Genomic DNA, 27,579 nt, shown 5'->3' on the forward strand with positions numbered 1-27,579 from the left:
GGGGATCTCTGATGATGAATGTTGCTTCCCTGTGACCATGTTTCATGCGTTTTTTCTGTCATTCATTGTTTGGGTTTTTTTTTGGTTTCGTTGATGTCTGTGAAGAATAAGAATTTCAGACTGTGTACATTCTCCTTTAATAAATTCAACCATTGCATCACTGAGTGCCATTGTGTAACATGAATACTATGGATCAGTAACTTGAGACATACTTGAAGAGGTATTAATTACGTACGATAGGCAACACTTGTGGGCATGTTATGTTGGTTTCAGAATGTGTGGCAACACTTGTACTTGCTCTTAGCACACATTTCACTGTGATGGTTGTCAGCACAAATGACACATTTCACTGTATTTTTTGATGTACATGTTACAAATATACTTGAACCTTGGGCTGCGCCCAACACAACCCTCAGACTGTGTTGGTCGTTGACACAAATGATTCATTTCTTGTACACTCAAGGGTATCTTTTTCATTATTTCATTATTTCATTAGTTGGGTCTTTATTCTTTGGAACGTAGAAGGTTGAGGGGGGACTTGACAGAGGTATTTAAAATTATGAGGGGGATAGATGGAGTTGACGTGGATAGGTTTTTTCCATTGAGAGTGGGGGAGATTCAAACAAGAGGACATGAGTTGAGAGTTAAAGGGCAAAAGTTTAGGGGTAACATGAGGGGGAACTTCTTTACTCAGAGAGTGGTGGCTGTGTGGAATGAGTTTCCAGCAGAAGTGGTTGAGGCAGGTTCGATGTTGTCGTTTAAAGTTAAATTGGATAGATATATGGACAGGAGAGGAATGGAGGGTTATGGACCGAGTGCAGGTCGGTGGGACTAGGTGAGAGTAAGAGTTCGGCACGGACTAGAAGGGCCGAGATGGCCTGTTTCTGTGCTGTAATTGTTATATGGTTATAAGATATCCCCGGTACCTAATAAAATGGCCATGAAGTGGCTATTGATGGTCTTCTGCTGCTGTGGCCCTCCACTTCAAAGTCTGACAAGTTGTGCATTCAGAGATGCTCTTCTGCACACCAACACCATAAGATACAGGAACAGAATTAGGCCATTTGTCCCATCGAGTCTGCTCCAACATTTCATCATGGCTGATCCATTTTCCCTTTCAGCCCCAATCTCCTGCCTTCTGCCTGTATCCCTTCATGCCTTGATTAAACAAGAACCTAGCAACTTCTGCCACAGATATACCCAATGACTCAGCCTCCACAGCTGCCTGTGGCAATGATTTCCACAGATTCACCACTCCCTGGCCAAAGAAATTCCTCCTCATCTCAGTTCTAAAAGGATGCCCCTCTAATCTGAGGCTGTATCCTCTGGTCTTAGACTCCCCCACCACAGGACACGTCCTCTCCATAGCCACTCTAAGTAACACAAGGTATTTTGAGTTACAGTTGCCTTCCTTTCAAGCTTGAAACAACCTGGCCATTTGCCTCTGAGCTCTCTCATTAACAAGGTGATTTCACCCACAGAACTGCTGCTCACTAGATCTTTTTTTTGTTTTTCGCATCATTTTCTGGTAAACGCTGGGGACTGTTGTGCATGAAAGTCCCAGGAAATCAGTAGTTTATGAGATACTCAAATCACCCCATCTGGCACCAACAATCATTCCATGGTCAAAGTCACTTATGTCACAATTGTTTATTTATTGAGATTCTAGCCCTTCGAGCCGTGCTGCCCAGCAACCCCAAAATTTAACCATAGCCTAATCACAAGACAATTTAAAATGACTAATTAACCTACCAACTGTTGTGGTTTTGGACTCTGGTAGGAAACCGGGGTACCTAAAGGAAACACACATAGTTGCAGGAAGAACATACAAACAGCTTACAGGCAGTGGTGGAATTGAATCTGCGTCTCTGGTACTGTAAAGCATTGTGCTAACCATTACTCCACCATGCCGTCCCATTCTGATGTTTGATCTGAACAGCAACTGAACCTCTTGACCATTCATGCTTTTATACATTGAGTGGATGCCATATGATTGCCTAATTGCCTCCAGGCAGTGGAGGTCAAACCTCTGGATTCTTTCAAGAAAGAGTTAGATAGAGCTCTTAAAGATAGCGGACTCAAGGGATATGGGGAGAAGGCAGGAACGGGGTACTGATTGTGGATGATCAGCCATGATCACACTGAATGGCGGTGCTGGCACGAAGGGCTGAATAGCCTACTCCTGCACCTATTGCCTATTAGGTGTTTGCATGAATGAGCAGGTGGACAGATATACCTAATATAGTGGCTACTGAGTGTATGTTTCAATGTTTTGATGTACATGTGACAAATAAATCTAATCTTCACCTTTCAAATGTCACTCTGCAAAAACTCAGATGTGTTTTACTGGGAGAAGTAATCTCAGACCTGATACTTTCTCTCTGAACTGGAACTGAAGATTAACAAGTAATTTCACACCTGCAAACTGTTATAAATAGCAAATGATGTGATGGCATTGGGTTTGCTGACTGTAAAAAAAGATTTAAGCCCTACCAGATATAAATAGCCACGAGTATTCTCACTGAAGGGTGATAATACTGTAACTACCCAATCTTCAAAGTCTCTCACTTCCTTGTTTATTCTCAAGGCGAGTTTAGCTGTCAATACCCACTCTTCGAGACATGGGACCCTTCTCCCTACCAAGGAGAAGATACTTCCAGCTAACAAAGTAGATTAAGACACAATTCATTTATTTTCAGTGATACATGTTTAAATCCAGACAACATTCTTAAAGCACATTTAGAACATACAACATAGAACAGTACAGCACAGTACAGGCCCCTCGGCCCACAATGTTGTGTCGACCCTTAAACCCTACCTCCCATATAACCCCCCCCCCCATCTTAAATTCCTCCATATACCTGTCTAGTAGTCTCTTAAATTTCACTAGTGTATCTGCCTCCACCACTGACTCAGGCAGTGCATTCCATGCACCAACCACTCTGAGTAAAAAAACCTTCCTCTAATATCCCCCTTGAACTTCCCACCCCTTACCTTAAAGCCATGTCCTGTTGTACTGAGCAGTGGTGCCCTGGGGAAGAGGCACTGGCTATCCACTCTATCTATTCCTCTTAATATCTTGTACACCTCTATCATGTCTCGTCTCATCCTCCTTCTCTCCAGAGAATAAAGCCCTAGCTCCCTTAATCTCTGATCATAATGCATACTCTCTAAACCAGGCAGCATCCTGGTAAATCTCCTCTGTACCCTTTCCAATGCTTCTACATCCTTCCTATAGTGAGGTGACCAGAACTGGACACAATACTCCAAGTGTGGCCTAACCAGAGTTTTATAGAGCTGCATCATTACATCGCGACTCTTAAACTCTATCCCTCGACTTATGAAAGATAACACCCCATAAACTTTCTTAACTACCCTATCTACCTGTGAGGCAACTTTCAGGGATCTGTGGATAGGCACCCCCAGATCCCTCTGCTCCTCCACAATACCAAGTATCCTGCCATTTACTTTGTACTCTGCCTTGGAGTTTGTCCTTCCAAAGTGTACCACCTCACACTTCCCTGGGTTGAACTCCATCTGCCACTTCTCAGCCCACTTCTGCATCCTATCAATGTCTGTCTGCAATCTTCGACAATCCTCTATGCTATCTACAACACCACCAACCTTTGTGTCATCTGCAAACTTGCCAACCCACCTTTCTACTCCCAAATCCAGGTCGTTAATAAAAATCATGAAAAGTAGAGGTCCCAGAACCGATCCTTGTGGGACACCACTAGTCACAACCTCCAATCCTAATGTACTCCCTCCACCACGACCCTCTGCTTTCTGCAGGCAAGCCAATTCTGAATCCACCTGGCTAAACTTCCCTGGATCCCATGCCTTCTGAATAAGCCTACTGTGTGGAACCTTGTAAAATGCCTTACTAAAATCCATGTAGATCACATCCACTGCACTACCCTCATCTATATGCCTGGACACCTCCTCAAAGAACTCTATCAGGCTTGTTAGACATGATCTGCCCTTCATAAAGTCATGCTGACTGTCCCTGATCAGACCATGATTCTCTAAGTGCCCATAGATCCTATCTCCAAGAATCTTTTCCAACAGCTTTCCCACCATAGACATAAGGCTCACTGGTCTATAATTACCCCGACTATCCCTACTACCTTTTTTTGGACAAGGGGACAACATTCGCCTCCCTCCAATCCTCCGGTACCATTCCTGTGGACAACGAGGACATAAAGATCCTAGCCAGAGGCTCAGCAATCTCTTCTCTCGCCTCGTGGAGCAGCCTGGGGAATATTCCATCAGGCCCCGGGGACTTATCTGTCCTAATGTATTTTAACAACTCCAAAACCATCTCTCCCTTAATATCAACAGGCTCCAGAACCTCACTCATATTGTCCTCACCAACATCAAGTTCCCTCTCATTGGTGAATACCGAAGAGAAGTATTCATTGAGAACCTCGCTCACTTCCACAGCCTCCAGGCACATCTTCCCACCTTTTACTCACAATGGATTTCTAATTTAAACACTTCCCAATTACAAATACAAAGGATTTCCAAAACACAGGTACAATTCCTCTAAACTAACAAGCCCTGCTAACAATCATTCATTGCAGAAATCAAAACCAGAGGAATGGATTCACAAACACCAGAAAATCTGCAGGTGCTGGAAATCCAAAGTAACACACAGAAAATGCTGGAGGAACTCAGCAGGTCAGAATGGATTCTAGCTCACCCTGTGTCTCTTCCATGTTGCTTGATATTTCTTGCCTCTAATACGCTTGAACTGCTCTCTATATTTAAACAGTTTATCTGCCACTTGGGTGACCTCACACACGTATGATATTTCTCAGATACCTATTTACACAAACAATCTAAAAGCTTCTTGCAGACACAGTTCCCAGCTACCCACAATTAATGCTGTGAAGCTAACTTCCTTGAGTACAAAACCCTTCCAGCATTAATTGATTAGTTATTAATATGCTAATTGTTTATTTCCATCTTGTCTGCAAGCTTCCTTAAACTAAGCCAGCTTGTCTGTTTTGAAACAAGCCAAATTAAACAACTGCTGTCTTATACTTCACCTGTTTGAGTGGTAAGACAGGATGCTATGAGCCAGCAAATCTAAGCTGTATTTAGAGCTTGTTTGCAAAGATGGTCTATAGATAGTGCTTGTTTTAACTTTAAGCTGGTTACTGTTTCCACTTACATTGTGAGAACTGAAGACTGGCTCCCGTTTATAACCCAAAGCTAAACAAAGAAAATAATTGGAAGTTTACTTACTTCTGTTTGATCTTACAAGTGGCAACTGATGTGTATAGAAATTGAACTCGGAAAAGCAAGAGGCCCATTGGCCCAGGAAGCAATTTTCCATCACAGTGCCTGCTTGTCCTCAAGTTCTGTCCATATATAAAAACTATTCTTTGCGATCTCGAAGAGACAAAGTGCTGAATCCAAATCCAATGTACTTACAAACATGATCTTCCTCCCACTGAGTCATGGTTGAGAAAGTCTTTGAAGTGTTCCTCCCATTCACCGTTGTCTGTCTTCCTCAGTTCTGGGCTTGCGCTGGGCTGGGATCATGGATAATCTTGACAACATGGAGGAGCATGACAGACAGCTGAACACTGAGCTTCCTGTGCTTTTCCTGTGCACCCTCTGTCCTTTCAGTCATAGGCTTTTCTGCAGAACTAACAGAGCTGCTCCTTCTCACTTAAAGTCATCGAGCGCTAAAGCACAGAAGCAGGTTCTTTGGCCCATCTAGTCCATGTTAAACTGTTATTCTGCCTTGTCCCATCTGGGCCACAGCCCTCCATATCCCTCCCATCCATATACCTATCCAAAGTTATCTTAAATGTTGAAATCAAACTCACATCCATCACTTCTGCTGGTAGCTTGTTCCACATGCTCACCATCCTCTGAGTGAAGAAATTCCCCCTCATATTCCCTTTAAACTTTTCACCTTTCACCCTTAACCCATGACCTCTAGTTTTCACCTCACCCAACCTCAAAGGAAAATTCTGCTTGCATTTACCCCATCTATAGCCCTCATAATTTTGTATACCTCTATAAAATCTCCTTTTAATCTTCCAAGGAATAAAGTCGTAATCTATTCAAACTTTCCCTATAACTCAGCTCCTCAAGTCCTGGCAATATCCTTGTAAATTTTCTCTGTACTCTTTCAATTTAGTTTGCATCTTTCCTGTAGGAAGGTGACAAGAACTACACACAATACTCCAAATTAGGCCTCATCAACATCTTATACAACTTCAACATAACATTCCAACTCCTGTATGCACTACTTCGATTTCTGAAGGCCAATGTGTCAAAAGCTTTCTTTATGACTCTATCTACCCGTGACTCCACTTTCTATGAATTATGGACCTGCATTCCCAGATCCCTTTGTTCTATCACACTCCTCAGTGTCCTACCATTCACTGTGTAAGACCTGCCCTGGTTGGTCCTACTAAAATGCAATGCCTCACACTTGTCTGCATTAAATTCCAATTGCTGTTTTTCAGTCCATTTTTCCAGCTGTATCAGTTCGTGCTGGACAGTTTGATAGCCTTCCTCCCTGTTCAGGACACCCCCAATCTTAGTGTCATTGGAACATTTACTGATCCAGGTCACTGCATTTCCAGGCATGGGATAATTCCAGGCAACAGGTCCCCAGCGGGGACAATGTTGATGAAGACTTTTGTTAAACCTGGTTTGCCAATGCACAGAGGCTTCTACAGCCTTTGGCAGCATGGGACATTTCATGCCCAGCATGTTGTCTGTGGGAACACAGTTAATGGCGAGCAGTTCCTATGGAGACTGCACCCAGAACCACCAACCCCTCCCTCCCACCCCCTCTCTCTCCCCAACCTTTCCTCCTTCCCCCCCTCCTCCTCTCCCTCCCGTCTCTGTGGGAACATCTGGGACAGTAGTAGAAACTTTAACGCCGTGCATTGGGTGGACACACAGGTCTGGAGTAGGTGGTCAGGGAAAACGCACTGGTCGCCCACTGCCTGGTTAACCTGCCCTGGCTGCGGGAGAGCCTCTGGTTCCCACACTGGACACATCTGCCTCTGCAAACCTACAGAAATAGAATGGGAGTTGGACTTCCTCGAGCTGAGGGTGAAAGGAGCACTATTTTCCATTTCAGACCAGGTCGGATTGGAAACATTTCAATAATGAAGACTCACGTGGGTGTTTTTTTCGGTGGCTCAGTTCCTTCAGCTTTTGCAGCTCTGAAAGATAATGGTTAGAACTTAAATTCCAATCGGAAACGTTCAGTTTTGTATTTGACAGGGTTGGAGTTAGATTTACCTTCATCGGTTAACTTATGACTGGAGGAGGCCCCATCCGTACCGGTTACCACCACAGAGTACATTCCCAGGTCCTGAGCAGACGGGTCAAGTAGGATGAGTTTAGACCTGGAGTGGGGAGAGAGATGGGGAGGGGAGAGGGAGGGAGGAAGGGGGGGTGCGAGAGGGAGGGAGAGTATGGGAGAGAGAGGGAGGGGGAAGAGAGGGGAGAAAGGGGAGAGAGAGGAGGAGAAAGACAGAAAGAGACAAAGAAAGATAGAGAGAAAAAGTAGAGACAAATGGAGAGAGAGAGAGAGAGGAGAGAGGTAGAGAGAGAGGGAAAAGGACAGAGAGAAAGAAAGAGGGAGAGAGAGATGAGAGAGACAAGATAGATGAGAGAGGGAGAGATGAGAGAGAGGCAGTCTGACCTGCCGAATTTAATCATGATGGTGTTTATCTTGTTCCAGATATAAGATTCATTTATTCATCACATGTATATCAAAACATACAGTGAAACGAGTCATTTGCATTAACAGCTATCACAATCTGAAGCTGTGCTGGGGGCAGCCCACAAGTGTAGCCACACATTCCAACACAGCATGCCCATGGGTTTCATCACAACAACAGCAAAACAAGCTCCATTCACCACCCCCACCCATCACTCAAATACACAGACAGGCCTCCGGTCCAGGACAGGCCGCCTCCGGGCCTCTGGGTCTCCAGGCTCACAAACGTCAGGCCTACAACTTTGAGACACGCCGCCCAGGGACTTCAGCTGCTAGAACTGCTGACTATGGTCTTTGATCTTCCATCTTATTACTTACTGCCGACAGTTGTAGAATTTGCCCAGACGCTTACCTGTCCTCCGAAGTCTCAATCTGCACTCTGTCAGGAGTTTCGATTTCCTGGTCATCTTTGGACCAAAGAAACTTTGATGCATCGTCAATCTCTGGGCTCTGGAAAACCAGGAAGATATTCCCATCATCATCCACGCCCGTCTCTATCTCTGTGGTACCTGTGGAAAACAACAGATGTGCCTCAGGCCGTGTCCCTTGTCCCGGTGAGAGCAGGGACATCGGGAAATCAGAGGGGATGTTGCAGATCATGAGAGAAATCACCAAACCTGGTCTGGTTTCTGCACAGACAGGATCCGAAGGCATTGACGGGACCCCGGCTCCCGTAGAGTTCAGTGCTGACACACGGAAAACGTAAGTTTTGCCTTCTACCAGCTGAGAAATCTTAATGAGATTAAAGAAACACAATTAATTTAAACCTCAGAAACTTTTCTTTCTTTTCCTGCCTCATCATCTGTTAACTATTTGTCAGTCACCTGGTAACAGGTTGTACAAGGTAACAGATGGCACAGGTTCAAGGTTGAAAGTTCAAAGTTCATTTATTATCGAAGTAAGTATCCACCACATGGCCAAGTGGTTAAGGTGTTGGACTATTTCGAGCCTTGGCCGAAGCAACGTGTTGTGTCCTTGAGCAAGGCACTTAATCACACATTGCTCTGCGATGACACCGGTGCCAAGCTGTATGGGTCCTAATGCCCTTCCCTTGGACAACATTGGTGTCGTGGAGAGGGGAGACTTGCAGCATGGGCAACTGCCAGTCTTCCATACAACCTTGCCCAGGCCTGCACCCTGGAGAGTGAAGACTTTCCAGGCGCAGATCCATGGTCTCGCAAGACTAACGGATGCCTTTATTTTAAGTATGCACCATGGAATACCTGTGGTATTTATTTGTTTATCGAGATACCATGTGGAATAGGCCCTTCCGGCCCTTCGAGCTGAATCACCCAGCAACCCCGACTTAGCCAACCTAATCACAGAACAATTTACAATCATCATCTAACCTACCAACCAGTACGTCTTTGAACTGTGGGAGGAGACCGGAGCACCCAACAGAAACCCATGTGGTCACGGGAAGAACGTGCAAACTCCTTACAGAGAGCGTCGGGAAGGCGGGCACCACGGTAGTGTAGTGGTTAGTCTGGGATGTTCTGGAGCTGGAAGTCCAATTCCGACGCTGTTCTGTAAGGAGTCTCTCCCCATGGAGTGCGCGGATTTCCTCCGGTTCCTCCAATTTCCTCGCACAGACATACTGGGTAGGCTTATTGGTCATTGTAAATTGTCCCATGACTCGGTTAGGGTCCGTTGTGGGGTCCCTGGGGCGCTGTGGCTTGAAGGGCCAGAAAGGCCTGCTCCACGCTGTATTGCTAAATGTATAAAATACAACCTTGAGATTCATCTTCTTGCAGGCAGCCACAAAACAAGGAAACACAATCGAGTCTCTTTAGTCAGAGGGTAGTGGATCCGTGGAATTCATTGCCACAGGCAGCTATGGAGGCCAAGTCATATTTAAAGCAGAGGTTGATAGGTTCTTGTTTAGTTGGGACATGAAGGGATAAGGGAGAGGCAGGAGATTGGAGCTGAGATGAATCAGCCAAGATGAAAAGTCGGAGAAGACTCGATGGGCCAAATGGCCTGATTCTGTTCCTGTATTTTATGGTTTTAACACTTGTGTACTGGGACTGACATTAAACAATCTGGAATCTAGACCCCCTCTGTTTTTTCTATCCCTGCTACCTCTGTGCACGTACACAGAGTAATGGAGGGAGACTTTGGAATATTATTGTGAAACAGGGTTTTCAGAGAACAGCTCTTCTGAAAGTGAGGTGTGGTTATCACCAAAGGGATCGGAAAGTATAATCAAAAGCCAGAAACGGCTGAGAGCCACAGGGGGAAGTTACTGTTTAACTGCCAGTGCAGTGTAGAGTTTCAGAATCTGGCTGAGGGAGGGGACTGGCTTTCTCAGATGCCAAAGACATCTCACGGGGGTGCTGTGGTACCTGAGTTACTCTCCTCACCCATGAGAAACTGCCTGGCCTCAGTCTCCTCTCTCTCCATCAAATTTGTTTTTTATGCCAGTCTTAATAAATTCCACTGTATTTCTTTAATTTCCTGTAAATCCCTGTGAAAAACATAATCTCAAAGTAGAATATGGGAACATATACAGACTTTGATGATAAATTTACTTTGAGTTTGAATTCCATCTGTACTGGGGTCTGGAGCAGCCACAGAGCCATAGAAAAGTACAGTGCAGAAACAGGCCCTTCAGCCCATCTAATCTATGCTGAAAATTTAAACTGCTTGCTCCCATTGACCTGCACTGGGACCATAGCCCTCCATACCCCTACCATCCATGTACCTAACCAAACTTCTCTTAAATGTTGAAATTGAGTTCACATGCACCAGCTGTGCTGGCAGCTCATTCCACACTCTCACTACCCACTGAGTGAAGAAGATTCCCCTCATGTTCCCTTGAAACATTTCACCTTTCACCCAAAATCCACGACCTCTGGTTGCAGTGTCACCCAACCTCAGTGGAAAAGACCTGCTTGCATTTACCCTATCTATTTTCCTCATAAGTTTGTGTACCTCTATCAAATCTCCCCTCGGTCTTCTATGTTCCAAGGAATAAAGTTGGACGTGAACTCACATCCCAACGATGTAGGGAAGCCTACAGAGTGACTGTAATTCATACTTTTCTCCGACTGAAAATCCATTGCCTGTCATTTTTGTCAGAACTTGCAGAACATTTACAAACCCTCATGTGCGTGTCAGGTGTTGGCTTTTTATTTAGGAGTGTCCACTCTCCTCCATCTGTCTCACACATCTCAATGAGATAGCCCGTTACACGGTCCTTCCCCGTGTAGAGCGGAGGCTGCCACTTTAGTAACAGAGAGTTGCTGCGAACCTCGAAGAACATCACGTCAAACGGTGGCCCTGCCAGAGGTAACGGAAGACGCACTGTAAACCTTTGGAGCAACAGATCAGCAGAGCAGAAACAGACAAGTTATGAGGCATGCCATCGTTACCAACATCGCATGGCTGAAATTACTTCACAAGAGTAGTAGGAGAGTCTAGGGCCAGAGTGTACACTCTCAGAACACAAGAGTATGCCAGCAGAGAAGGTCCAGAGGATGTTTACTAGAATGATCCCAGGAATGAAAGGGTTAACATGTGAGGAACGTTTGATAGCCTGGGCCTGTAGGCACTCGAGTTTAGAAGACTAAGGTGGGGGGGGGGAGGGGGAACTCATTGAAACCTACCGAATATTGAAAGGCTTCAATGGTGCGGATGTGGAGAGAACGGTTCCTGTAGTGGGGCAGTCTAGGACAAGAAGGCAGTGTCAGAAAACAAGGATGTCCCTTTAGAATAGAGATAAGGAGGAATTTCTTGTCCGGAGGGTGATGAACCTGTGGAATTCATTGCTACGGATGGCTGCTGAGGCCAAGTCTTTGGGTATGTTTAAAATGGAGGTTGATAGGTTCTTGATTAGTAGCGGTGTCAAAGATCACAGGAGGAAGGTGGGAGAATGGTGTTGAGAGGGTTAATAAATCAGCCATGATTGAATGGTGGAGCAGACTGGAAAATGGCCTAATTCTGCTCCGAAGTCTCATGGTCTCATTTTCTAAAAATGCAAATAAAAATAAATTATGATCAAGCTGCATAATGAGATTTAGGACTGATGGCAAAGGGCTAGCTTCGGGGTAGATGTTAAGTAACAAAGGGAAAGAGAGGGTTAGAGAGGGAGTTCCTGCATTTAGAGCTTTTTGGTATCCAGGACCAAGGCCAACAGCAGCAGAGTGATTATATTTGTTGATTTGCGAGAGTCCAGAATTAGCACAGATATTTGTTACATCCCGAGCACGACACCTCAGCTCAGATAATCCTTCAGACCAGAGACGAGTGAGTGTCATAGTCAGCAGAGTTTGAAACAGATCAGAGTGTCAAAGTGAAATCTGAGCACAAGCTTCATCATGTTGGCCAAAAAGAGCCAAAAAAACTGTGAACAGGAATGGAGACGGCCATTTTGTGAGACTGCCCTTGCAGACTCCATTTTGTGAACTGTTTGATGAACTGATTCTTGCTCTGGGATAACTTCATCAGAGCAATTGGATCTGGACATGATGAGTTTCAGCTAATGACTGCCTAGAACTGAGACCATTCTCAGATGAGCAGCTATTTATTATGTAAAGTGTCAGGCTTGCCAGAGAGGGAATCTGTAATCTCATTAGACCCATTGTCTGGGTCACCTGGTTTAACTGGCTTGAAACAGTCAGAATTGAAAAGAACAGAAGGCACGAGACTGAGGTCAAAGGCCTAGAACAACGCTGATTGTAGCTCTGGACCAGAGACAACAAGAGGGTAACCTAGGTGGGTCAGGAAACCTTGAGCCAAAGGGATGGAAATGCATCATTTGAACTGATGAGAAACACTATCAGACCTAAGAGGTTCAAATGCAAAGGAGAGGCAACTCTCTGGAGACCAACCATCGTGGACGTGGGGGACCTCATGGACACATGGTGATTCAAAGATTCAGAACATATTTATCTTCAAAGAGTGTATAAACTATACACCTTGAAATTTGTCTGCTTAGAGGCAGCCACAAAGCAAGAAACTCGAACAACCCAATTAAATAAGGGACCAAAAAAACCACTGCTTAGAGAACGAGACAGTAAAAAACACACATTGTGCGAACAATAGAATCAAGCCAACAGCATCGTGAACCAGTCTGTGTCCCAGATCCACTCCCGGAGCAGCTAGACTGGGTCCAGGCTAAGCCTTGGCCCCCAGTTTTCACAGCAGTGGGACAGAAACCCACAGCAGTCCGATCAGTTCCATTCGTGGGAGTGGGAGTGAAATTATCTTGATCCTCGCCTCCGTACCCGACACTTGGACTTTCAATCTAGCTGGGCTGACATTTAAGTTGTCCAAGCTCCGGATCGTGTCACGTACTAGGGTTGGACCCAGGCACCCCCCAATACGGCTGGGTTGCCCCACTCAAAGCCGGTCTTGATCTCGCCAAATCGGCTCGGCGCTGGAGTAATCCAACCTCACAACCGGGTTAGGTGGACTCTTCTGTATCGGCTCCTCCAAATTTCTCACTCCATCTCCTGCAGCAATACAAACTGTGAATCTGTCAGCAAACCCGGCGGTTTGAACACATTGCGCCTCACAAGGCCCCAGCACGGCTCATCCACCGAACCAGCCTCTCTTCCGCTTGCCCTTTTACTGTCTGCGGCGAGAGGTCACCACGATTTTCTTCACGGAAGATGCTACGAGTAATGATGTTAGTCAATTCTCTTGCCGTATGATTTGCCAGTAAGCTGTCACACGTATTTGGTAGCACCATCGGAAATCGGAGTGGGACTGCGAGCGGGAACACAGGGCTGGCATAGATTTCTTTCCCGGGTATTAAATTTCTATTCTTCGACTATTCATGGAAGGTCAGGAAAACGTAGCAGGTGTGCACACAGGTATTCAGCTGCGTAAATTCACATGTTCTTCCATGGAGACAAAAAGATACTTGTTGGTAATTACAGATTCTCCCTGTGCCTCCCTGATCATTATTAGTACCAGGTAGATCCTTCCAACAAATGGAACAAGTTTGTTCTCCCTTTTGTATCTGCCCACATTTTATCAAGAGGATCAAGTACTGAGAGGTGATGAATTTAGTTAAGAAAAGCGAAAGTATGTAAAGCTTAGGAAGCTTGAATCAAACAGAGTAGTTGAGAATTATAAAGAAGGGGAAAGCCAGGAGGGGCCATGAAAAGTCCTTGGCAAGTAGGGTTAAAGAGACTCCCAAGGAATTCTACACATACGTCATTGGTGAATCAGAAACGCAATCAAGTAGCTAATATTGTTCCATTATTCAAGAAGGGAACCAGAGATAAGCCTGGAAACGATAGGGAAGCTACTGGAGAGAATACTTAGGGATAGGATTTATGGGCATTTGGAAAACCATGGCCAAATTAGGGCGAGCATTGCACAGGACAAGTCATGTCTTTCTAACGATAGGTATTTTGATGAGGTTATGAGGGTGATTGCTGGATAGATGTTGTCTACCTGGATTTTAGTAAGGAATTTGACGAGGTCCCTTATGGGAGGCTCAAAATTAAGATGCATGGGATCTTTGGTGAATTGGCTGTTTGGATTCAGAACTGGCTTGCCTATAGAAGACAGAGGGTAGAGGTCAAAGGGGCGTCTTTTAGCTGGAGCTCTGTGGTTAGTGGTGTTCTGTAGGGATCTCTGCTGTTTGTGATGTATATAAAAGACCTGGATGAAAATGTAGATGGGTGGGTTAGTAAGTTTGCAGATGACAAGTTTGCAAGATTGGTGGAATTGTGGATAGTGTAGAAGACTGGCAAAGAATAAGCATGATATTGACCAGTTGCAGATCTGGGCAGAGAAATAGCAAATGAATTTTAACCAAGCAAAATGTGAGGTGTTGCACCAAAGTACCCTTGGTAAGGAGAAAGTACCCTCTTAAGGGCAAGGCCCTTAATAGTGTTGCTGAGCAGAAAGATCTTGGGGTCCAAGTTTACAGATCCTTGAAAGTGGCTATGCAGGTTAATAGGGTGTTTAAGAAGGCTTATGGAATCCTTACATTTATTAGTCAAAGCATTGAGTTTGAAAGTCAGTAAGCTATATTGCAGCTGTATAAAACTAGTTAGGCTACATCTGAAGTATTGCGTACATTTCTGGTTGCCCACTACAGGTAGGATATTGAGGCTTTGGAGAGGGTGCAGAAGAGGCTTACCGGGATGCTGACCAGATTAGTGGACATGTGCTATAATGAGAGGTTTGGATAAATTTGGGATGTTTTCTCTGGAGCACTGGAGACTGAGGGGAGATCTGATCGAGGTTTATAAGATTATGAGAGGCATAGATAGGTTAGACAGAGAGTATGTTTCAAATGTCTACTACCAGAGGGCATGCATTTAAGGTGAGAGGGAGTAACTTCAAAGGGGATTTGAGGGGAAAGTTTTTTTTACAGAAAGAGTGGTGGGTGCCTGGAATGTGCTGCCTGGGTGGAGGTAGAGGCAAATACATTAGAGACGTTTAGATAGGCACATGAATGTGAGGGCACTGTGTGGGCAGAGAGATTACTTTAGGTCGCCATTTGATTACTACTTTAATTGGTGCAGCACAATATTGTGGGTCGAAGGGCCTGTTCCTGTGCTGTACTGTTCTACATTCTGTGTTCTATGACTTGGCAATTAGAAACATGAGTCCCAGAAAAGTACAGCACAGAAACAGGCCCTTCAGCCCGTCTAGTCCATGCTGAACCACTTAAACTGCCTACTCCCATTGACTTGTACCGGAACATTCCTTCCAAGGGCAGTTGAAAGGCGGCGAATGTTAGCCAAAGAGAGGCAGTAACTGAGACTGCTAAAGAGGGGTGGAAGACTCACCGGGCTGTGGCATCGTCCACTGCTCACACTTAAACTGGTCACTGACTGCCGACGGTGGTCCCACACCCGCCCAGTTCATGGCGAAGGCACGGAACTCGTAGAAACAGCCCTCTCTTAGGTTCTTCACCTACAAAAGCAATGAAACACCAAATATGAGTTCTGCCTCCATTCAGGTGGGGGTATCGTGGTGGTGGGAACTACGGCCCACGGTGCTCTGGACTGATCACAGAAAGTAACACAAAGATGGAATTGGTGTTGGTTTGTTATTGTTACATGCACCGAGCTACAGTGAGAAACCTGTCTTACATGCTGCTCATGAGGACTAGGAGCAGGAATCGGCCATTCGGCCCCTCGAGCCTGATCCACCATTCGGCCCATCGAGCCTGCTCCACCATTCAATAAGATTATGATTGATCTGGAATTGACTCATCTCCTGTCTGTTCCCCAGAACGATTAATTACCCTGCCATTCAAAAATCTACCTATCTGTCTATCTACCTACATATCTATCTATCTACCTACATATTATATGGTTATATGGTTAACTGTTTCTTCATCGTCATCATTATGTGTTGTGTTTTTTTGACATGAATGATCACAGTCTTGACCACGATTGTTCTTGCCAAATTTTTCTACAGAATTGGTTTGCCATTGCCTTCTTCTGGGCAGTGTCTTTACAGGACGGGTGACCCCAGCCATTGTCAATACTCTTCAGAGACTGTCTGCCTGGAGTCAGTGGTCACATAACCAGGACTTGTGATGTGCACCAGCTGCTCGTACGACCATCCACCACCTGCTCCCATGACTTCACGTGACCCTGATCCGGGGGTGGGGGTGGGGGATGCTAAGCAGGTGCTACACCTTGCCCACGGCTGACCTGCAGGCTAGCGGAGGGAAGGAGCACCTTACACCTCCTGTACTAAAAACGTATCTCCACACCCCACCCCTCACCCATATTAGGGACTTTTAAGAGACTCTTAGATAGGCACGTAGATTATAGGAAAATGATAGAGGGTTCTATTGGAGGGTAAAATTGGTCATTTTCCATGTTTTATGCTCTATGAAGGAGTAAAAGGGCAGCTGACTGTGGTTGGATGCAGGATACGATTGCAAGCAGGTAAGCATTTAGAGTTCAAAGGTCAAAGTAAATTTAAGTAAAGTACATATACGTCACCATACACAACCCTGGGATTCATTCTCCTGTGGGCATTCACAGTAAATCAGTAATAGAACTATAACAGAATCAACAAAAAAACCCACCAACGTGGATGTTCAACCAGTCTGCAAAACTGTGCCAGTATAAAAAGGAAATAATAATAATATATAAACAAGCAACAAAAGTTGAAAACATGAGATGAAGAGTCCTTGAAATTGAGTCCATATATTGTGAGAACCTTTCAATGCTGAGGTCAGTGAAGTTGAGTGAAGTTATCCTCTTTGGTTCAACAGACTGATGGCTGAGGGCTGATAATTGTTCCTGAACCTTGTGGCATGTCTCGAGGCTCCTGTACCTTCTTCCTGATGGCAGCTTTGAGAAGATAGCATTACCAGGGTAGGGGTGGGGCAGGTCCCTGATGTTGGATGCTGCTTTCCTGCGACAGCACTCCATGTAGATGTGTTCGGCGATGGGGAGGACATCACCTGTGAAGAACTGGGCTGTATCCACTACCTTTTGGAGGATTTTCCATTCAAGGGCATTGGACTTTATTCCTTGGAATATAGAAGATTGAGAGGAGATTTAATACAGAATTATGAGGGGTACAGACAGGGTAAATGCAAACAGGCTTCTTCTACTGAGGTTGGGTGGGACTACAACCAGAGGCCATGGGTTAAGGGTGAAAGGTGAAAAATTTAAGGGGAACATGAGGGGAAACTTCTTCAGTCAGAGGGTCATGGAACGAGCTGCCAGTGCAAGTAGTGCATGTGAGCTTGATTTCAACATTTAAGAGAAGTTTGGATAGGTACATGGATGGTAGGGATGTGGAGGGCGATGGTCCCAGTGCAGGTCGATGGGACTAGGCATTTTAAATGCTTTGGCATGGACTAGATGGGCCGAAGGGCCTGTTTCTATGATTACGTCTCTATGGTGTTTCCATACCAGGCTGTGATGCAACCAGTCAGTATACTCTCCACCACACATCTATAGAAGTTTGTCCTTGATGATGGATGCTGCTTTCTTACGACAGTGCTTCAACAAATAATAAGCAAAATACAAAAAAAAATCCTTTATGGTCAAAACCCAACAAGTAAAGATATTTCTCTGTGGCTGACAGACCAAATTAAACAGTAGCACATTGAAGGAAGAGGCATATAACTCTGACAGAAAGGACCCAATCTGGGGTTTGGGAGCAATTGAGACATCAGCAAAGGAAGATCAATTAAAAAGCGGGAAGATGGACGGCAAGAAAAAGAAACAGGCAAGGAATATCAAATATTTATAGGTGTAACAATTTTTATAGATGTAACAACAGTAAGGAGCAGAGAGGGCATCTGTGTTCTTTTACAGCTGAGTAAGGGATTTGTAATGAGCAAAAAGGAAACATATTTAGTGTCGTCCTCATGGAAAAAGAAACATAAAAACTACCCCAAATCGTAGATAATGAAGAACTGGAGGGATGTAGCAATTATACAAAAAAAGCTACTAATATAGATGACGAAACTAGAAGCCCTAGGTGCTGATGCGCTAATAACTTTACCATAAAGAAATTAGACCATAACACCATAAGATATAGGAGCACAACTAGGCCAGTTGGCCCATCGAGTCTGCTCCACCATTCAATCATGGCTGCTCCATTTCCCTCTCAACCCCATTCTCCTGCCTTCTCCCTATAACCTTTGATGCTTTGACTAATTGAGAATCTATCAACCTCTGCCTTAAATACACCCAATGACTTGGCCTTCACAACTGCCTGTGGCAATGAATTCCAGATTCACCACCCTCTGGCTAAAGACATTCCTCCTCATCACCATTCTAAATGGACGTCCCTCTATTCTGAGGCTGATTGAGAAATTAGTCCAAGAAAACTGGAAAATAAGTGTAAACACGTAGTCTTGCCTTGTAGAATCTGGTCTTTATGGGTTTAATGTTAACTTCATGCCACTCAGCCAGTGCTGCGTTACAGCAGTCCAAGAAATATCCTAAAATCTCAGGTCCAATCGGGAATTTGGGCTCCTTCCAGGCAATAATCATTTCAGTCCTTCCAGAGCTCAGCTGCGTCAGGTCATAAGGAGCAGATGGAAGAACTGGGAAGAAAAGTTCATCAGGTTAAAATATTAAAAATCCAAAATGCATCCAGACGGTTTCCCTCACACGTATAACAGGTTACTGTTTCACCTTGGACTTTTGTAAAATTTGACCTTGTGGTGACCCTGTCCCTACAACCTCCATGGGCAGACAAAATTTTACATTCTGATTACATTTTACATTCTTAGGACACAGAACATAGGACAACCCCTCAGCTGGTACTCCTTTTCTAAACTGCTATCTTGTGTGAGTTTGATGGGACTACTGGCTCTGCAGCCTGCAGTCAATGAACGACACAGTGCTAAACTGAACTGAACTGAACTGAACTGTTTCAATGACTTTGTGGTTTGATGTTATATATTCTGTGCATTACTTGCTTGCTTTTTTGCCATTTGCATGATTTGTTCTTTTTTTGTGCATCGGGTGTTTGATGTTTTTCTTTGAATGGGTTCCATAATGTTTCTTTGTTTCGTGATTGTCTGTGGGAAGGTGAATGCCAAAGAGTGGCTTGGCCATACGAGCTAACAGTAGTTACTAAATGCATCTGATGCAGACTAAACCGGTCTGATGTTGGCCCTTCTCAGTCTTAACCATTCCATCCCAGAAACATGACCAGGAGAGAATTTCCTGCTCCATTCCCCAAGGGGAAGGCTAAAAGAGAGAAACATTTCCCCATTTTTCATAGCTCCATTCACTCCCTGCCTGTGATAGGTAATGGAATCGAGAAGCCGAGCTTTAAGTCGCAACTTTTAAAACCTGTAGGTGGCGATGTTCCTTACAGTTTTAGACCTGATTCTCTCCAAGATTTATCTTCATGCTCTCATCCGTACTGTGTCAAACTGTTCGTGTTTGCTGTTAAACAGGTGATATTTTGTAAGGTGATTGGAGGAAGGTATAGAAAGATGTCAGAGTGGTGGGGGTGTGGAATGCACTGCCAGAGGTGGTGGTAGAGCCAGGTACATTAGGGGCATTTAAGAGACTCTTAGACCAGGCACATGGACGTAAGCAAAATGTTCCATGTTCTACATTGTAGAATAGAAGTCCAAAGTTCTGAAACCACAGATGGCTGAAAACAACATTCCCCAGTGGATGAAATTCCACAGCGGGACACTCAAAGAATCTTTGTTCTTCTGTCTGTGAGCATTGTACAGAAACAGGGTTTATTGCCACTGACGTACATTGTGACAATTGCTGTTTTGGAGCAGTGGTACAGTGCAGGTGTAAAAAATTACTGTAAATTACAATTTTAAAAATTGTCTAAAAGGAACTGGCGACCTGGAAGAGGACCATCTCATCTGCACAGCACCATCGTCAAATGCTTTTCAGGGCAGCAACGGAGGTCCTCCATCTCTGTTTGTCCTCAGCCATCTTCTCTACCATGCCCCAGGTGTGGCTCACAATGGGTTAATCACGAAGCAAGTGCTGCTGCCTCTGCCTGTACCCGTCACTGCTGTCTGGCCCATGTGGTGGAAGGTAGAGCCTTTGAGCTGGAGTGTCGTGTCTGTTGAGCCTTGTTTTGTTGTTCTGGTGAGCATTGTGGGTAAACTATGTTGGCGCTAGAATGTGTGGCGACATTTGTGGGCTGCCCCCAGCATATCCTCGGGTGTGTTGGTTGTTAACACAAACGGCACATTTCACTGTGTGTTTCAATGTACACCTGATAAATAAATGACTCTGAATCTGGGTCTGTGAGCAGAATACATGGCAATTCCTGATGTCTCTCTGGCACTGTGATATTGCTCTGAGGTCTTCAATGTCATGTTATTTTCCAGAGATTGTATATGAATCAGGAGGATAGTAGGCAGTGGGGGCCTCAGGGCCCCGTGTTTCAGTTTTACCTGCTGCCCAGCCTGATGGCCATTACAGGTGAACTCAAACCTAAGGCAATAATCACCATTGCTGGCAGAAAGGTTTTGTTGAATACTCACAGATGGAATTGTTGACAATGATTGGTGTTGATTCAACGGAGTAGTCACTAAGTCCAGCTTTGCCGATGGATTTCACACGGAATACATATTCCTTCCCTGGTATGAGACCATGCACTTTGAAACTGCCGAAAGGAAACGGACACCTTTGGAGTGATTCTTTCCAGTTTCATGTGGTCATCATCATCATCACCATCATCATTATTATCATCATCATCATTGTCATCATCATCATTATTATCATCATCAACACCATCACCACCAATATCATCATCGTCATCATGTGCCTTGTCGTATGATGTAGATGATGATGCTCCTTCCATGGCCATGTCTGTTCTTTGCAAATTTCTCTACAGAACTGCTTTCAATGGTTCAATTTAATACCAGAGAATGTATACAGAACATAACCTGAAATTCTTACTCTTCACAGACATCCACAAAACAGAAGGAAAACGCCAAGAATGAATGACAGAAAATGTTAGAACTCCAAGCCGCTCCCCCACCTGTTCCAGTCCCATGCACAAGCAGGAGCAAAAGCATCAACCCCCACCACCCACCATGCCAGCAATAGCAAAGCCCCCAAAGACCATGATTTAGAGTCCATCAAGAACTACAGTCCATTCCCATACTTCAATATCTCAGACAGCCTCTCTCTCACTGGTGAAGGAGAGAGAATATTGCTCCTCATTTGCCATTGCCTTCTTCTGGGCAGTGTCTTTACAAGACGGGTGACCCCAGCCATTATCAATACTCTTCAGAGACTGTCTGCCTGATGTCAGTGGTCACATAACCAGGACTTGTGATGTGCACCAGCTGCTCGTACGACCAACCACCACCTGCTCCCATGACTTCACGTGATCCTGATCCGGGGGTGGGGAGGAGGGGGCTGGTGCTAAGCAAGTGCTACCCCTTGTCCAAGGGTGACCTGTAGGCTAGAATGCCTTACACCTCCTTTAGTAGAGACATATCTCCACCCCGTCACCCATGGGTTCATGTGGTATTAGATGGACACAAATAGATCCTGCATTGATCAATGGTTATGTTCGGGTGTATGGGTATTTAGGGAGGAGTAGCAACACCGGTGAAGGGGCTTGTGTCCACTCCAGGGCAGCTCACTCACCTGTGGTCCCCACCGGACACTCAGCTCTCACCTGTGGCTCCAAGTAGCTGTTTGGATATGGCAGCGGCCACATCCCGATACACCGCTTCGACAGGTGGGCTAAACCAGGCGAGGGTAGTCAGTGGGTGTCATGGCCTGGTGAGATAGGGTCATGTCTGTCCTAGCATGCCAAGTCAATTCCCATGGGCAGGGCGGATGGGATCAACTGTGAGATCCAATGGTGAAGATGGCGAATCTGCAACGCTCCGTGGAGAGCGAAGGGCACGACAAGGCACAGGAGAAGTTGTAGTCATCCACTGCATCCAAGGAAGTCCCCAGCTTGTGACAACTACTTGTCCCACTGGACCTGGACTTGCGAGGTTGCGAGAGTGGAACTGTCCCAGTGCAATGAATTTTCCACAACAAAAACTCCCCTGCACAAGTCTCCTGTCCTTGTTGGATTAACAGAGAGCCATCACCACACATTCCTTCCCAGGGATGAGACCATGCACTATGAAACTGGTAGAGGGAGACAGACACATTTGTTATGATTCTTTCTAAGAATCAGATGGATAAGAAAAGGTCCCATGTTAAACAGAAGTTTTATTTTACAGCACATCTGTACAAAGTTTCACCTCTACTTATAATCGCCCCCGTTCCTCTGGGTGTAAAGCCCACTAAGTGGACAGAGGGGACCTTCAGCCAACTCATTAGAGACCCTTCCAGTCATGGAAATGCTGGCACCCTTATCAATGTGTAGTCATGGAGTGGCAGAGACATACTTTATCATATGAAAACAGGCCTTTCAGCCCATCTGGTCCATGCTGACCGAGAATCTTGTCTTTTCTGCATTGGGCCACATCCCTCTAAATCTTTCCTTTCCATGTACCTGTCCAAATATCTTTTAAATGTTGTTAACGTACCTGCCCTTGGGTGCCAGGCTGGAGATAGGTCTCCAACCAAGGAGGTGTAAGGCACTACCTACCCTCCGTTAACCTACCGGTCACCCTTGGGCAAGGTGTAGCACCTACTTAGCCCCTCCAATCATGGTTACGTGAAGCCATGGGAGCAGGTAGTGGACGGTCGTATGAGCAGCTGGTGCACATCACAAGTCCTGGTTATGTGACCACTGACACCAGGCAGACAATCTCTGAAGAGTATTGACAATGGCTGGGGTCACCCACCTTGTAAAGACACTGCCCAGAAGAAGGCAATGGCAAACCACTTCTGTAGAAAAATTTGCCAAGAACAATCGTAGTCAAAGACCATGTTCGCCCACGTCATACGACACGGCAGATAACGATGATGATGAATGTACCTGTCTCAACCATTCCCTCTGGTAGCTCATTCCACACACGCACCACCTTCAGGGTGAAAACTTTGCTCCTCAGGTTTCTATTAAATCTCTCCCCTCTCAGTTTAAACTGTGGTCTTCAGTTCTTGAGTCTCGGACCTGGGAAATAGACCGAGTGCATTCACCCTCTCTGTGCTCCTCATGATTTTATACACCTCTTTTACATCAACTCTCACCTTTTTATGCTCAAGAGAATAAAGGCTTAGCCTCCTCTATCTCAGCCCCTCAAGTCATAGGAATATCCTTGTAAAGTGATGTGTGTTTCAAAGTTAAAGTCAAGTTTATGATCATATGCACAGGTACATGTATGCATAGGGCAATGAAAAACTTACACAGAGTCATAGAAAAGTACAGCTCAAAAATATGCCTTTCAGCCCATCTAATCTGTGACAAGCCATTCAAACTGTCTACTCCCATCGACCTGCACCAGGACCATAGCCCTCCACACCCCTACCATCCATGTACCTATCCAAACTTCTCTTAAACATTGAAATCGAGCTCACATGCACCACTTGCGCTGGCAGCTCGTCCCACACTCTCACAACTATCTGAGTGACGTCTCCCTTCAGGCTCCCCTCAAACTTTTCACCTTTCACCCTCGTGGGATAGAATTTAAGAGCCGAGAGGTAATGTTGCAGCTATATAGGACCCTGGTCAGACCCCACTTGGAGTACTATGCTCAGTTCTGGTCACCTCAGTACAGGAAGGATGTGGAAACTATAGAAAGGGTGCAGAGGAGATTTACAAGGATTTGCCTGGATTGGGGAGCATGCCTTATGAGAATAGGTTGAGTGAACTTGGCCTTTTCTCCTTGGAACAACAGAGGATGAGAGGTGACCTGATAGAGGTGTATAAGATGATGAGAGGCATTGACTGTCTGGATAGTCAGAGGCTTTTTCCCAGGGCTGAAATGGCCAACATGAGAGGGCACAGTTTTAAGGTGCTTGGAAGTAGGTATGGAGGAGATGTCAGGGTAAGTTTTTTACGCAGAGAGTGGTGAGTGCGTGGAATGGGCTGCCGACAACGGTGGTGGAGGCCGATATGATAGGATCTTTTAAGAGACTGCTAGACAGGTACATGGAGCTTAGAAAAATAGAGGGCTATGGGTAACCCTAGGTAATTTCTAAAGTAAATACATGTTCGGCACAGCATTGTGGGCTGAAGGGCCTGTATTGTGCTGTAGGTTTTCTATGTTTCTAACCCATGACCCTAGTTGTAGTCCCACCGAAACTAAGTGGGAAAAGCCTGCTTGCATTTATCCTGTCTATACCCCTCATAATTTTGTATCCCTCCATCAAATCTCCCCTCAATGTTCTGTGTTACAAGGAATACAGCCCTAACCTATTCAATCTTTGCTTATAACTCAAGTCCTCCAGACCCGGCAACATCCCTGTAAATTTTCTCTGTACTCTTTCAACCTTATTTACATCTTTCCTGTAGGTAGGTGACCAAAGCTGCACACAATACTCCAAATTAGGCCTCACCAATGTTTTATACAACTTCAACAGAACATCCCAGCTCCTGTTCTCAATACTTTGACTTATGAAGGCCAAAGTGCCAAAAGCTTTCATTACGATCCTACCTACCGGTGACAGCACTTTCAATCAATTGTGGACCTGTACCTGCAGCAAGATCACAGGAACATACCATCACGTACAAGCAGCATTCACAAAAAAGTGAAACAATACAGATGAGGTTCACCTTCAATTCTTCCAAACTCCGAAGAATACAGATCCAATGTTTTATCCATACATTGGAGAGGGTCCAGAGGAGTTCACGAGAGTGACCTCAGGAATGAAAGGTTTAACGTATGAGGAGCATTTGATGGCTCTGGGCCTGTGCCATCTGTAGTTTAGAAGAGCAAGAGGGGATCTCACTGAAACCAGATAGAGTGGATGGGGAGAGGATGTTTTCTTATAGTGGGTGAGCCTTGGACCAGAGAGCATAGCTCAGACCAGAAGGATGCCCATTTAAAACAGAGATGAGGAGGAATTTCTTTAGCCAGAAAGTGAATTCATTGACACAGGCAGCTGTGGAGGCCAAGTTATTGGGTATATTTAAAGCAGAGGTTGATAGGTTCTTGATTAGTCAGGGCATCAAAGATTATGGAGAGAAGGCAGGAGACTGGGGCTGAGAGGGATAATAAATCAGCCATGGTGAAATGGTGGAGCAGACTTGATGGGCCGAATGGCCTAATTCTGCTGCTGAGTCTTATGGAGAGACAACGCTTTCGTCCCATTTACTGTGAGACTTTCACAGATTACACTGACCTGGTTTGATTAGACTGAAATAAGTTTCTCCTGACCTGTTTGATTTCACAGGCTTGCTATTACAGATTTCCCAGTTGTTGGTCCCAACTTGACAAGCATAAACATAGAAACCCATCAGTTCACTTTCATCTTCGGGGCCTTTCCAGAGAACGTCCACCGACGTCTTTGTGTCTCGGACAGGAACGACGCTGTGTGGTGGGGATGGAGGAGCTGGACAGCAGAAGAAAGACAGAGTTAGTGGTTGTCCAAAGTAGAGCTCCCAGTGGTGACCTGCTGGATCTGGGAGAGACCTTGTTCTACCTCAATGCACTGGGTAATTTATTTATTTCGGGATACACCATGGAACAGGCCCCTCCGGCCTAGCAACACACCTATTTAACCCTAGCCTAATCACAGGACAATTAACCTACTAACCGCTACATCTTTGGACTGTGGGAGGAAACCGGAGCACGCGGAGGAAACCCACAACCACACGGGAAGGAACACACCAACTTGCTTAGAGACGGCTCTGGAATTGAACCCCAGACTCTGACGCCCCAAGCCATAGTTGGATGAGAAGCTCGCAGGAGTACACGACTTCGAGCTGGAAGTGTTTGGAGATTGCATGATTAAAAGCAGAAGCACAGGACGTAGCCGCTGGGTGGAGAAGATCCAAGGACAAAGTCAAATGGGCTCATGCAAGACAAATGTGAGATAAAGCAGGAATGCAGTTAAGGGATGGAATAACCTCATGGACATGAAGCTGATGACTACTAGAATCTGTAAATGTATAAAAATGATCTGTTTTGAGCTGTTAGATTGAAGCTATGTACCAATGACTTGGACGATGGAGGAAGTCTACTCTTGCAAGTAATAAATGTGCTGAAAGTTCGATCCACTCTGTGTTTGTTGTCGTCTGTTACTGCCTATTTAGAAAAGCTGGCTGAATGGTACAGACAACTAACACAATGAACTGTGTAGTGACTTGATTTACACGAACAGTATGTAAGACAAGTTTTGTTTTACACTGTGTCTCAGTACATACTGGAACAATCATAACCCAGTTTATTGATTTACGTTTGTACTTTGGCTTCACCCTCTAACAACAACGGACTGAACAAGTTCAAGATTATCATCATCTGCCTGTACATATATACAACCAAATGAAACAACGTTCCTCAGGACCACGGAGCACCCACACGATATATATCACAACCAGCACTTAAACCAAAATATTACCATCAATAAGTTAATAAAATATAACTCAAAATGCATATAGTGCATAGCACAGGTAAACAGTCCTAGTGATGAGACCTGGCAAGTGATAGTCTTTATGCCTGTGAGACATTACCTGGTGTTTGTCCAAACTGAATGACCTCAGAAGGTTGGGATGGCTCACTGATGCCATACTTATTGACGGCACGCACCCTGAAGCAGTACGATGTCGTCTCGTCCAAGCCAGTGACTGCAAATCTCGGGCAGCTCACTGTAATGTCCATGCTTGCTCGTTGCCAACTGTTGCTTCCAGCCACAGACTAAACGGGAAGAAAACAGAAAGACTGAGCATGAATTGTAATCAGTTACTCACGTACAAAACCATTGTTACAGACCAACTACTTTAATGGTTTTCTGACATGGACCGACTTGGTTCCAGTTGGCAGAGGTTACCATCCAGTTATGGTCACAGGTTCCTCACCCTTCCCAACATCAGATCAAAATATTTCCCTCCCTCTTCTCTCTTTTTCCATTCTGGCTCCCCTCTAAATCCTTCTCTTCTCCTCACCTGCCCATCACTTCACTCTGGTCCCTCTCCTTCCCTCTCTCCCATGGTTTCCCTCCTCTTCCCTTTCTTCCATGGCCCACTCTCCTTTCCTAACAGATTCCTTCTTCTTCAGCCCTTTACTTCTTCCACTATCGCCTCCCAGATTCTTACTTCATTCCTCCTCCTCCACCGCTACCCACCTTCCCACTCACCTGCTCTCACCTATCACCTGCCATCTCGTGCTCCTTCCCCTCCTACTCCCCACCTTCTTATTCTGGCTGTATCCCCCTTCCTTTCCAGTCCTGACAAAGGGCCTTGGCCTGAAATGTTGACTGTTTATTCTCCTCCATAGATGCTGCCTGACCTGCTGAGTTCCTCCAGCATTTTGTGTGTGTATATCAAAGTAATAAATACAGGAAGCACTCTGC

General features: G+C 45.2%; 1 protein-coding gene across 5 annotated transcripts in view; it reads right to left on the reverse strand.

The window, feature by feature from the left end:
• The window catches only part of myom3 (myomesin 3), a 121,237-nt gene that overhangs the window by 40,349 nt on the left and 53,309 nt on the right, over positions 1-27,579 (reverse strand). For 4 of the 5 annotated variants that reach the window (XM_072246905.1, XM_072246908.1, XM_072246909.1 and 1 more), the window contains 10 exons: positions 26,741-26,924; positions 25,446-25,620; positions 20,691-20,812; positions 18,574-18,761; positions 15,520-15,646; positions 10,866-11,044; positions 8,380-8,494; positions 8,115-8,271; positions 7,279-7,679; positions 7,155-7,199 (listed from right to left, as the gene is read on the reverse strand). In XM_072246905.1, coding sequence (XP_072103006.1) covers positions 7,155-7,199; positions 7,279-7,679; positions 8,115-8,271; positions 8,380-8,494; positions 10,866-11,044; positions 15,520-15,646; positions 18,574-18,761; positions 20,691-20,812; positions 25,446-25,620; positions 26,741-26,924 — 1,693 coding nt within the window. The remainder of the gene's footprint in view (positions 1-7,154; positions 7,200-7,278; positions 7,680-8,114; positions 8,272-8,379; positions 8,495-10,865; positions 11,045-15,519; positions 15,647-18,573; positions 18,762-20,690; positions 20,813-25,445; positions 25,621-26,740; positions 26,925-27,579) is intronic. The other variant, XM_072246907.1, reaches the window with a different exon arrangement.

This window comes from Mobula birostris, chromosome 29 (assembly GCF_030028105.1).
Source record: "Mobula birostris isolate sMobBir1 chromosome 29, sMobBir1.hap1, whole genome shotgun sequence".
Classification (NCBI taxonomy): Eukaryota; Metazoa; Chordata; class Chondrichthyes; order Myliobatiformes; family Myliobatidae; genus Mobula; species Mobula birostris.